The sequence below is a fragment of the Anser cygnoides genome, chromosome 1 (genome assembly GCF_040182565.1).
Source record: "Anser cygnoides isolate HZ-2024a breed goose chromosome 1, Taihu_goose_T2T_genome, whole genome shotgun sequence".
NCBI classification, from domain to species: Eukaryota; Metazoa; Chordata; class Aves; order Anseriformes; family Anatidae; genus Anser; species Anser cygnoides.
This window is the reverse complement of record NC_089873.1, coordinates 102693069-102706422: the sequence shown is the minus strand read 5'-3', so window position 1 is coordinate 102706422 and position 13354 is coordinate 102693069. Positions and strand designations below refer to the sequence as shown.

The 13354-nt window shown below is 42.6% G+C and overlaps 1 protein-coding gene across 1 annotated transcript; it reads right to left on the bottom strand.

The window, feature by feature from the left end:
- Window positions 1-665: 665 nt before the first annotated feature.
- C1S (complement C1s) lies at window positions 666-10043 on the bottom strand. Its single transcript, XM_013199550.3, has 12 exons — window positions 9772-10043; window positions 9246-9310; window positions 8623-8827; window positions 7187-7364; window positions 6789-6914; window positions 5778-5977; window positions 5466-5619; window positions 5094-5209; window positions 4787-4865; window positions 4401-4538; window positions 3811-3885; window positions 666-1917 (listed from the first exon to the last, which is right to left on the bottom strand). The coding sequence occupies exons 2-12, from the start codon at window positions 9248-9250 to the stop codon at window positions 1121-1123; spliced, it is 2073 nt and encodes a 690-aa protein (XP_013055004.2). The 5' UTR covers window positions 9251-9310; window positions 9772-10043; the 3' UTR covers window positions 666-1120.
- Between the last annotated feature and the right edge of the window lie 3311 nt (window positions 10044-13354).

The window sequence follows — 13354 nt, the reverse complement described above, 5'->3', positions numbered from 1 at the left end:
AAAGCTGAGATGAGCCCACCTACCTAGCAACATGAACAAATGTCTATAAAACTTCATACTAGATTAAAGCTGGTACATACAGATATACAAATGAAAAGCATTCAACGTCCTGTAGGTCACAGGATTGTGGTGTAAGATACTTCAACAACAAAATAACATTTTGCTTGTTACATATATTAAGAAATTTAAGGTGTCTGTGTTGAATGCAAGAGTCTATATCAAGTATCCCAAGAGTTGCACACATCCTCCTCACTATTTCCTAGACTCATAAAAATTTAGGCAGAAAGAAGAGGTCTCCAATCCAATCCTGTGCTGACAGTAAGAACAACTTCAGAGCTTCAGGGCCTTGCCCGGGCAAGTTCTGAAGATATCCAGGGACAGAGATTCCCCAGTCTTCTGTAGAACTTGTTCCAGTTGAATGAACTTTGAAGATCTTATGCTTAGCTTGATTCAGAAGTCTGCAGTCCTTCTTGCTGGTAATGGTTGGTCAATGAGCTGCAACCAGCTCAGAAGAACTTCATAAAGACTCAGGTAGAGAAGTAAGGTAGCAGAAGCTACAGCTTGACAAAAGCTGTCAACATGTTGGTTCAATATGTGACTGGACTCTTGATTAAGGGAATTTCAATGAGAAATAGGTCTAGACTGAGAATAAGACAATACACACATGGGAAGCAAATTTGGACATTCTTTAATGCTGTTAGATATTCTGAACAATACAGGAAATAAAGAAATCAGAAACCAGGCTTTGAACCTACCCTGGAAACAAACAATTATTCTCTCTCATCTTCATTGTAATCTCCCTGTCAGGTAGGGCATGAGTAGTTCTTCTCCAAGTGGGAAAAAATGGGATAGAAGAGATGAGAGGAAGCAGAAGGAGGCTCCTTATGCAGAATAGCATCTTCATGTTATGTTTCTATGAGTGGAAGAAGTAAGAGAAATTCCTTTCCTAGTCACAATGACAGTGGGGAAAACCAATACATATTCCTGACTCTCCACTCAGCACAGACACAATGAGTTGTCCTGTTATACACAAAAAGTGAACAGGATTGTAGCCAGCCTTCCTACCAGAACAGGTGACCATCACATTTAGGAAGCGTGACTGTGCTAAAGGGAGAAAGAGCTAATCCTGTAAAGCTTCTGCATCCTCATGCTTACTCATGGTCTCTGTAATCCAGTCCAGGTAACGTACTACCTTGGTGTAAAGACCAAAGGTACCACATCTTGGTCCCCAGGAGATCAGCCCAGCCACATAGTACCGGCTATTATCAAGAGGATCTTGGATGGAGTAGGCTCCACCACTATCCCCCTTACAGCTGTCCTTGTCACCACCAGCACAGATCATATTGTCAGTGAATCGGTAAGCACTGGAATCAGCAGGGCCCTCTGGTTTCACAGAACGGCACTTGTCCATGTCCACCACAGGAATCTGAGCCTTCCAGAGATAAATAGGTAGTCTTCCTTTCTCTTTCTGTCCCCAGCCAGCAATATAGCCTAGAGTCCCTTTTTGTAGCTCATATTCAGGTGATTTACCAGGAAGACAGAGGGGTGAGATGTTTGGGCCCATCTTCACAGGATCCTTCAGCTTCAATAGTGCAATATCATTATCGAAATCAGTCCTGTGGTAGTCTTTGGGCTGCTTCTTCCAGCCCGGATGGATGAATGAAGCCTCTGCAATCAGCTTCTGGGCATCCCGGTACAAAGATTCTCTACCAACATTGATTACACCAACAAACATGTCAGGCTTGTCAAATCCCTCCAGCACATGAGCTGCAGTCATCACCCATCTTTCAGAAATGAGCACACCAGCTCCTCTTGGGTAATCAAAATACACCTGCCAGGGAAAGTTGCCCTTTTCTGCACGGGTGCCTCCAAAAATCTTTGCTGTCTCCCTGATGGGATTACTGGGCACCCCACAGACTAGAAAGAAAAGGAAAAGAAAGGAACCAGATGAGAGAATTAGCAGTTACAAATAGGTTTTCTTTGGCACTACTAAAAAGCCCACAGTCTCCTCCTTCCTCTGTCTTCTAAATTATTCTGGTGCTGAGTAGCCTTTGTTTATATTCTGTCATAGAATTTGCAACAGGCATTTACAGAGAAATTCAAGAAAATTCAAGAAAAAATCCTATCAACCTTCAATTTAGGCTGAAAATGCTTGTTCTCAAATTCTTGTTCCGGAAAGTCAAATATTCACACCATTGTCAAACAGAAAGTGTTGGGTATGCCAAAGTTCACAATTTCATTGCACTCTACTTAGCATTTTTACTTTGCTGAGTTACATTCCGTAGGTATAGGTAAATATTTTTCAAATATTAGAAAAAATATTTGTTTAAGTTCTTAGAGCTACAACACTACTATTTAAAAGGATTTTTTTTCGGGGGGGGAGAACTACAGATAGTCTCAGTTTAAGTGCTCAGATTTGTTGTTGAAGTTTTACCATTTTCTCTCTCCATTCTTTTAGTGTGTAAAATCTTAAGCAAAGGGTCAAAGGAGATCCTATCTGTGAGTCTTGTTGGTGCAGAGGTGCTCTGTGCTTTTTGAGTAAAATGTTCTACAAGGTCTTGCAGAATGTGAGCATAAGGGCAAGAATAAGGCTGATCATTCTTACATAGCTAGGAAACTGATTGCTTTACACATCTGCTGATTTACATTGAACCCTTAGTCATATTGAGATTAAGGAATTATAGCTGGTAGGTAGCTTCCAACTCAAATGAAGAAGAAGAAGGGACCTCTCAATGCCTCTAGTTTAACACCCTGCTCATCCCTAACTGCCCTTCCCCCACCATCCTGTCTGTAAACCAGGTTGCTCAGGGGGTTTGCCAAGTGGCTTGTGAGCATCTCCAACAATGGTGATTACCCAGCATCTCTGGCCAACAGTTCTAGTGCTTTGGGGGAAAATTTTTCCTTAAATACAGTCAAAATTTACTTCATTGCAACTTGTGCTCATTGCCACTTATATCACTGTGTCCTTCTAAGGACACTATCATATATATCACTATATTGCCTTGTATCACTGTGTCCTTCTAAGAAAAGTCTGTCTTCACACTCTTTGTAACGCCCTTTTAGGTTGTAAATTCCCTGAGTTTCATTTTTCAATTTGTCTTTTGCACTGTGCACTGTCATAGTCCAAGTCATCTTCAGCTGCGTCTTGTAGTTTAAAATGCCCATGAGGTTTTGGGGGTTTGGAGTAGCAAAAACGCATCGCATACAACTAGCAGTAGGGATGCTGCCTCCTCTAAGAGTGGTTGATAAACTGAACATTGTCCAGAATATAAAAGATTTTAAATCCTCTGTATGAGCTGGAAGTTAAGCCCCAGCCATAACTACCAGTAGTCAGGAGCAGTAGTACCCATGCACTTTCCTCCTCAATTTCCCTCGTGTACAAAGAGAGGATGAGAAAGTCCTGGATAGGGATATTGCTTAAGTATTCAGACCCACTGAGTACTGTTAATACTGAAGGACATGTGCTCTTTTAAGCATTTAGGCTTCAAGTGAAAGCACTGTAAGTCTTTTCCTTGTAGTGCTGCATCATTAGTGCCCAGTGGACAGCTGACCCCAGGGAAGGTTTGAAGAGAAGCTACAGCTCTCAGCGTAGCTTAGGAATGACTGAAGAAAGAAAGGTCTGACAGTGTTGGACATCTTTTTTGACCTGTAAACCTTTTTGATACCTTCAAAACTGTCAGAGATCTAAAGCACCGAACAACTTGAGAATGTGCACACTTGAAGGAGGGAAAACTGGTGCAGGAACAGAAAAATGAACGAAGTAGTGGTCTTCACATACTACATGCATATATGCACGGGTTTTGGTAGTACCTGCAACACATTTTGGTAGCTCTGTTCCCATTTCTTCATGGATCCATTGTCCACTGGCTGAGCATTCGTACACAACTTGGAAAACACAAGAAAAAAAGAGTGCAAGAAGAATACAATTGAGATGAAGAGAGGGTAAACAGTGTTACTGTATAAGATGATGTATTAACCTTCTCAACTCCAAAGAAAGCACAGCTTGGTAAACATTGCTGAGATCTCCCTAGAAGCAGACAACCCCACCAGGATGCTTCTGCCCCTGTTTTGGAGAGACCTCATCTAATATGCTTCTTGAGTCCTTTATTTCTCCACCAGAAATGTGTGGCAAAAATCTCCATGGTTCAATGGAGGTTCAACCAGGCAAATGGAGATAGGACTTGCTGATACATCTAAGGTCAACAGCCCAATCGTAGACATTATGACAGTGTATTGAACACAAAGGCAACACAAAATTACTGCTTGCAACCCCACACCAAAAAGAATCTTTGTCCAGTCTTGACCTGATGGGATATAATCCCAGTCCCATGGCAATGCCAGTACTATTTCTTAGGCCTTTCACCAAAGAAATTTGCTTATGTAGCAGACACAATACTTACCTTCCCCTGTGTTTTTTAGGGTATAGTAAGGTGCGTTACAGTGATACCGGACAGCAGCTTTGTACAGAGGCTCATGAATTTTGGAGATGTATTCAACTTGTCCATTTTCAATAGGAAGTGGTTCACCACAGTTCACAGCTGTAGAGAAGAAAAACAAATGATCAAAGACAATTGAAGGGGCATTTCACCCAACAATCTGATTATTCTATAGTATGGGGAACTACTCAGCTCCTCTGGTCCCTGTATGGTCATCCATGCTTACTTCCTCTGTTCTTTCAGCATGCTTACATACCAGTCCTTCACTGTCCTACCAGTGTGGAGATGTGCCTAGTGCCTAAAGACTCCATTTCAGTCTGCTTCCTACAATACAGAGAGAGTTCACTTACGAACACAGCTGAAATGAGAGTTGCTCCATTCACCATTGTCCTGACAGCTGGAGTGAAAAGTCCTGATGCTGCCTTGTTTCTAGGGAAAAGAATACGACCTATGTAAGTAACTGGCCATGAAATTTACCTGTAATGGGCACTTCAGTGAAGGGTCCTCAGAATGCTGCAGTGGCTGGAAGAAGTTTCCACCTTCTACAGGTGTGGCAAAATCTTTGAGTCCCAAAGGTGCTCAGGACACCTGATGGAGATGGCAGCAGGAAGCTGCTGAGAGGGGCAAAGAGGGTATATGCTTTTTTGTGTAACTTACCACTACAATTTCATAGCCTTCCACGCAGGTCACCTTCACACTGTCCTCGAAAGTATACCTGTCCTTCTTTGGGTCAAGAACAGAGTTGGAGATGACACTCGGGGGACAGGTTATGGCTTTGAAAAGACAAGAAGAAATCAATGATTAACTGGTTCAAGATTTACTCTCCTTCCAGTTCCCAACTTCTTTCCTACCAGTGATTATTCTCCCTAGTTAACAGGCATCTTCTGTTTAGTTAATAGCTCCTTAGCTCTGACTAGCAAACCCAGCAGCTGTGAACATGTTAACATGATGTTGTACCATGAATCTGATCTGGAGCAAGGTCTCCCTAACTCAGCAGCAGAAGGAATACTTTCCCAAGTGTTTACTCACGATCTGCGTAGTAGCGTATTTTCCAGCCTTTATGCTGTACTGCCTGGTCTGTTTGGAAGATTATGTCAAGAATGTTGTTCCTAGTCTTGATTTCAGAAGGACCTGGGAATTTGTTGCCACAATAGGGACCAAAACGCTTCTCTCCAGAGACAAGCTGTGAAAATAACAAACAAGAATAAATGAAAAAATACCAAATGTATTCTCAAGAACTTCAAAAGGCAGCTTAGATAAAGTTAAGCAGTCAGAGAGTCTTCTGAATATGTGGACATTGAGGGGAGACCCAGAGCATCCTGTCTCCCACCCTATACCTACCGTTAAGCTGTCATGGCAACTCCCTTTTGAGTCAGCTGGTTCCACATCAAAGTCCTCGCTGCGTATGGTCAATGCCACAAAGTAGCCTGGCCTCAGAGTCACTCGGTACTCGCACCGTGAGTTCTCTGGGTACTGATTGGGATAGTTTGGGCTAGTAATCTCCCCTGATGACTCAGTGAAGACATTTCCACTGCAGTTCACTAAGGAAGGAACACAGTGAGGACTCAGAAAGGAAATGGTTCACCTATGAAGCAGACAAGCTTTCCTTCTTTCACTGCTTCTCCAGTCTACCCAGTCACCTGCATTAACCACCTCTCAACACTGCATCTTTCCAAGAAATTGAACACCAGGGCAACTCCCTATCCAGTTAGCCAGGGACCTTAACTTCTAGTGGACTGAGCTACCTTGCCTTCCTGTCAATCCTTTGGAAGACAACTTCTTGGCGTTCTCAATACTAGCGAACAGCTTCAGCATATCATTAATTTTGCTCAGTCTTGCATAATTTCTTCTAGTATCCTCTATTTCTCCCTCCTTTTTTTTTGTTTTTGTTTTTAACCTTCCATCTGTGGTTTAGGCTCTCTTCCCTCTTGTGCAGGTTCTCATTTTATACCCCTTTCAACATGTCACATTTGTGACTTTGCAATTTTTTGATTTGAGCCAACGAGCACCTTGGCCATTTTTGTATCTTCTTTGAACTACCCTGCTTTGTCAGGAATTAAAGGATTCACAGGTAGCAGTATGCTAAGAAGGGTTTCCATCACAGACTTTAGGGAGCGTCATTTAATAGTTTCTTGATTCTCTTGATAAAAAAAACACAAATGTTAAGAATATGTTAACAGAAATTCACAAAGTCTACCTCCAGTTCAGATTTGCATTGGGATGTTCTTTTCTTTAAAATATATCTGTCATGACTGGTTGAGAAGGTTGATAGAGAACGTCTTCCAAGTACAATATCTCACTTGGCCTAAGCTAACTCTTGCTGTTGGCCACAGTTCATGTAGAATCTCTCACCTCCACATGTCTTCTTATCCTCATAGAGGAAATACTCTGGTGGGCAGGTGCAGAAGTAACCTCCAATATAATTATTACAGTAATGACTGCAAGGTTCCTCCGCAAAATCCATGCACTCATCCAAGTCTGCAAGTGTGAAAAGAAAAGATGTCAGCCAATGTTAGTGAAATGGGAGCTAAGGGCAGGGGGAAGATGGGAAAGCGAAGGAAATAATAATGACCAACAAGGAAAATGGATCACTGAGGCAGCATGTAGACTGACCATATTGGAAAGCAGTCTTGCCTGCTTGGATTTCTTTTAAATAAGGCCCTCTTGTAAGGAAACCCCTTCTGTCAGCTTTCCTTCTCCTCCTAGTCCTGGACACTACAGAGGTTCAGAGGATCCTGTTTTAACCTTACCCACTGCAACATAGTAGGCTGCAAAACCAGTGAAGTGCTCCTCATTGGAAAAGTCTGATTGGAAGGTCATAGTCAGGGTGTTATAAGGGACATGGAATTCCTCCACAATCAAGGAGCCAGGGACACGAGGTTTCTTTCGCCCACAAAGCACGCCTTCAACATGGCCGCTAGACAGGATCTGTGGAAGAATGCAGAGAGGTCTTATCTTGTTACTGGAATATGTGTAATTACCAGTGCTTGAGTCTTTCAGCTTATAAGCAGCTAACTAAAGGCTTCTAAATTGCATGCATTTGTCACGACATTCATGTAGATATCCCAGGGCACAGCGATGTCACACAGTTAGCAGAAGGGTCCGAGACTACTGTGTAATCCACAGATCTGGACAAGGCTGGAAGACCAGCAGACAGCATTCAACGGAGCACAGCCCCTAGCAAACAAGTTCCATGCCATTTGTAAGACGCTTGGGGTGTGCTCCCTATTACTGACTTCCCAGCTCTGAAATACCTGTCTTCATTTTCCAGATACAAATTAAGCCAGAGAATTCTTTGTTAACAGCCTTTCTTCAGGCCTACTTTTACAAAAAAATTGAACGCTTTGTTTCAAAACCCTTCACTGGCAGGCTGCAGAGCATCCTAACAGGTACATTGGTTTGTTGCAAAGGACATGTCATTACATCTCCCAGCAGAGCCCATTCATCCTGCAGTCCCACCTTGGCCCTTCTCCAAAGTCTTCTTCTGGTGCTGCACCTGATCTTATTGCCCCTTTTCACACTTAGCTATTGCAGCTGGGATGTTCTTGTTTCTGTCTTTTTGTGTGGAAATATTTTATGTTTTGTGCCCTGTAGAACAACATGGAGCAGGCACAGTGGAGCTCTAAGTTTTAAGAAAACCGTGGTGCATAGATGGTGGCAACAGGCCACTGCACTTTGTCTGAGTACCCACTATCCATACACAGATCTCATGATTGATTGTTTTTAACTTCAGTCGTTCCCAATAAATATCCTCTTGCACTGAATTGTCTAGGTCTACTCATGGACTTATTCTGAATAATTTCATGGACAGAAAATCAATGCCCTTTCTATGAAAATGGGCATTTTCATGGGCTTTCATACCTGTGGCTCACTGACCTTGCAATATGTGCCTTGCAATACGGAGGTGTCAGTGATGGAATCTTACTATGGGTATAGGAGAAACATGGGGATGGTGGCATAGACAGGACACTCAGAAGGCAGACAATGCTCATGCAGTTAGGAAGCAAACTGGAGCCAATTTAGGGATGGCTAGTGCACATATATTCAGTCATTCAGGCTTCTTTGGGCTCACATCAGGAAGGATGTATCTCTTCTTCCAGCCCCGAGCTTTGTACATGGCTTTGCTGATCTATGCTATACCTCACCTTCTTGTCTTTTTCTCACTTGATGAGAATAGGGACAGTACCTTCACAGAGTCATATTCACAGTTCTGCGATGGTTCAAGATCCATATGTGTGAAATAAAGGTGAATGCCATATCCTGGAGGGACCTCTATTTCCCAAGATTCCTGCAGATCATTTGGATACACCTGAGGATAATTGGGTGACAAGATCTCACCATACATGGAGGCTGCATCAGCCCAGACAGGGAGACAGAAGAAGATAAGGTACCTGAGAAAAGAGGAAGATGATATTGCAGAAGTCTTCTCCGTCCGCATATGAACACAGTCCCTAATGAAAAGGCTAGTCTTTGGCTGTATGTAGCATGCAGCTTAGCTCCTGGCTTTGGAGTTTTAATGACCAGTGCTGTGGCTGTGTGGGGTTTATCCTGTAGCCTTTCAAACAGGACTACATTCTCCATCCTGCTCTCTGCTCCTCTCCAGCTGTAGAGGAACTAGTAATGCTGCAGAAATTGAACAGAAGGGTCTTAAATGCTATCTATACCATACTTCACTACCTTGTTCTGGAAGCTACTTGGGCTACAGACATTCAGATTTGAGAATCAGTACAATACTACAGGAAAAACACCTAATTCATAAAACGAAATTATTAATAAAACTGAGTTCCCCATGGAGATTCAGTAACTCACCACATCTGGAAAAAGCTGATCTTCCTTTCTGAAAACTTTCAGGAATTGGACTTTGGAGTTACGGTCTGGGACAAAAAAAAACCAGTGTGATTGATTAACGTTGCCTGTGCTTCTGTGTGTCTGCTAGGCAGGTCAAAGGCCCTAACACCCCAGCTTGCGGAGAATTCACCAATGATTTGCCTCAAAAGCAAATTTATATCACTGCTCTTTCATACATACAGCAACCTCAAGCTTCAAGGAGGGATGCTAGGCTCAGTGCTGACAAAATGGGGCAGGTATCTCCAGCTTGTTACTCACTGATACTCACCTTCTCCCCTTAGGTTCACCAGTGTTTCCAAAGATCGTGTAGGTGTATAGCAAATTGACAGAAAGCACCTCCCCCCCGAAGTACCCAATCCGTTCTCCCCAGCACCCCAAAAATTATGCTAAGACCCTGGGCATGGGGGAAGCATGCACTGACCCTTCTAGCTGTCAGCGACCCTCAGGAATATTTCCCTTTCCCGTTTCTAATGCTTGCAATATTTACCTTCTCTCCCTAGTTCGTGTCTGCTTTTCTTCTCTCTTGCCTTCTCTTTTCTCTCTTTCTCTTTTTATTTTTTTCTTCCTGTTCCCACCCTCCAAAAGGATCCAAGCCTGTGGTCTGGGTAAGGGCGCTGTGATCTGCAATAGCGCAGCACCCCCTAGCAGCAGGATGTAACTTCCAGTTTTCTGTGTCAGCTGCGGTGCGGGGAAAAAAGGCTTGCCGGCTTTCGGCAGAAAGGGGAATTTCCAAAACAAGTTGCACAACCCCGTTGGCTCAGGCTACGTGGGGGCGTGCACCGATCTGGTCTATATTACGGATTTTCGGGAAATCAGATGACTTTGGGGAAAAAAGGAGTCGGAGTTTTCGCATGCCTCCCCTCTCTCCCTCTTCCCCCTCGCCTTTGAAAGTTATGAACAAAATTCTGTAGCAAAAGGAAAGACCACATGAGCACATGAGAACAGGTCTAATGCTTTTGCATGGGGAGAAAAAAAAAAAAAAAAAAAGTTTAATCATCTATCCCAGAGACCACTTTGCTGTAATCCACTCTGGGACTGCAACCTGGTGGCCACAGGGCTGCTGCCACTGTTCCTCATCTTATGCTTGAGACCCATTTGGGGGGGGTATAAAATAAATAAATAAATAAATAAAAACAGTGGCCCTTCAATATTGTGCCTCTCTGAGGCTACCAACAGGAGTTAGGATGCATTGCTCGACTATTTTTTTATTATGGCCTCACTCGTATAAGAACTTTACTAAGAACACCTAACCATTTCTTTATAACTATTTACCGAGTGAACTTGGTGTAAAAACAACTGTTCACCAGGCTTAGCCCTGGAGCACGTTAGATCTAAGACCTTTAAGGAAAGGAGATTCACAATTTATGCCAGGTAGGGCCCTTAAATCAGCCAACGACCACAAACCAAGCCGAGACGAAAATACCACTGTGCAAGCGAAAAGACCTGTCACTAATACTCTAGAAATCCCCTCCTCCTCACAAACCAGCTACACTGGGACAGGACTATAAACGAATGTGTAAAACTCCACCACACACTCTACACTTTAGAAGCAGCACATCATGCTCCAGAGCTTGTTTTGGCCAAGAGAAAAAAATTCAAGTTTCAACAGGCCATAGGTAAAGTGTGCTAGCAAAGCCCATGTGAAAGACTCCTTTATATTGTCAAGGGAGAAAAACACCTACAGATGAATCATAATTGACTTCATTGTAGTCAGCAAAAAGGTTTTACTTGAATAACGTGCCTAATCTGTTTTCTTTGTCAAACCGAGAATAGGTAGAGAAAGAAAATAATTTGTCATCTCACCTCTGATGTCTCTTGGGATCATATCATGATGTTTCTAACTGGAGTTTTGAGAATGGGGAAAACAGTGATGAGAGACACACAACAAATATCAGGGAGACGTTTTATCCTCTGAACTGGGCAAAGACACTGCCAGTAACTCTTCAAGTCACAATGTCATTTTAAAATGGCATGGCAGAAGTAAAACAAATGAGTGCTGATACATTTTGCATGTCATGTAATCACAAGGGAATTGTATATTTTCATATGAACCTGACTCAGCTGGTCTGTAGCAGTGGTAAATTGATGTGTGTGAATATTAATAATTCTTAGAAAACCAAATACCTATTAAGAAAAAAAAAGGTGGGTGAAGTTAGTTAAATAAAAAGGCAGCTGCACTTTGTTTGGGTACATGTCTTTATAATGCTAACTATTTATGCAGTGATATTGATGTATATATTTAAATTGAATAAACATAAAGCATTTGTTTACGTATGCCTCGGTCTATGTTGTTGTAACGATTCATAAGATGAAACAGGTAATATATTTTACAATTCACTGAAACTATGTCAGAAACTACATTGAATAATAGTTCAAAAGAAGCAAAATCATAAAATTGAGGTCAATAAATGATACTACTAAGGTTGCCAATGCACTGTAATTCTGCTCTGAGGCACATGCATTCTTTTAAATTCCTAAGTTACATGACCACATACTACTTTTCCCAAAGTGCTGCTGCTTCCTTCATTGTGTAAGATAAAACTTTTCTTAAGATGAGTCAGAGCTGTGTAGCTATAACCTTCCTGCCAGATGCTCTGAAGAGTAGTAATGTTCATGTTTTCTTAAAATTACTGTCTCAAACAGGCTTGACTGGCTTGTTCACCACCACCGTCCCCCAGGAAGGCTGGAGGAAAAAAAAAAAAAAAAGGGAAAAAAAGAAAAAGAAAAAAAGCTTTTCCTGATTTCTTAAGAAAAGCCACATTTTTTCCATTTGGAATCAGTGAGTCAGTACATAAAACAGAGGGAGTAAATATTAAAAGTGAACACCTAACGTTAATTAGGTGAAATCCATCAGCAGGGAGCCAAGGGTATGCGAGTCCCCGAGACGAGGCAGCCCCGCGAGAGGGCAGCAGAGACCGCCGGGTGCGTCCCCTGCTGGGCAAGGCTGCACGAAAGACCGGAACGCCGGCAATGGAAACGAAATTTGCAGAAGCTTCAGCAGCGACATTGCTTCATCAACAGCTGAGCATACGTGAACTTGAGGTTTGACGCTGATGCCAATGTAGCGTCATAAAATCGCTATATATTTTCAGGTTTTTTTTAGGTTGCACTTCCTCCTCCCAAGCGCAGCAGTGCCTTGACTATTAAAAGTAATAATAATAATGAAAAATAATGGCACTCATCGAGATCTGAGTCTCGAAATCCGCTACTATGCTCTGACCCGAAGTGGTTATCTAGCATTTAATCTAAACAGGTCAAATGTAGTTAGTTTCAAGCAACTGAAAACAGAACTTTCCAGCGGAAACTGTTAGGCAATCTCAGGAGCAGATGCTGCTTCTGAAACCCTTCTGTGACAACAGCAAATTGCAGAACCAAGTCTAAATCTCCCTATACATATAGCTAACTCAATACAAGCCTATTCAAACACTAGAGTGATTTCTATTTATTTTACAAAGAGTGGACATCTCAAATAAGTTACTCTGTGCATTAAAGGCATGTTTCATAGGTTTGTTTCCTGAGCTACTTCAAGAACATGAAGGACCTAGACCAGAAGTTTCTCCAGCCCAGCATACAATGCCTTAACGCTCCTTTTGTCTGCAATTGCATGTCAGAGTTGTGGATGGACTGACGGAAAACTTCAGAAGAACACTGGTGGAGAGTGACTGCCATTTTTGCTGGCTGCAGATGTGGCCTCCAAAACCAGAAGGAGCAGCTTGCCCTTCTAAAAGCAGGGGTTTGCATCTGCCGGGAACAAGAGTTCTGTCTGGTCAGGAGATGCAGTCTTGTGTGCATAAAGCTAAATGCACCGCTGTAAGCCCTACTGGCAAGCCCAGCAGAGTACAAGTGGCCCGAGGAAAGGTAAGGCATGCCACAGAAACAGTGGCATCGTTGGTGCCAAGGTTCAGCCTGATCTCCATACCAAGGCCATTGCCACAGTATCTGCAATAACCCTCCATGTATGATCTCAGTTTTTATGTAAAGGGGATGAAGAGGAGCAAGGAAAAGGAAGGAATGAGGAAAAGGGAAGGATGAGGGGAGGGGAAGAGAGAGATGGGGATTTAAGGATGGAG

Excerpts from the sequence above, each read along its gene's own strand:
- C1S (XM_013199550.3), bottom strand. Across the intron at positions 5,978-6,788 it reads GGATAAGAAGACATGTGGAG|TGAACTGCAGTGGAAATGTC; the intron begins GTGAGAGATTCT and ends TTCCTTCCTTAG. Across the intron at positions 5,210-5,465 it reads AATACGCTACTACGCAGATC|CCATAACCTGTCCCCCGAGT; the intron begins GTGAGTAAACAC and ends GTCTTTTCAAAG.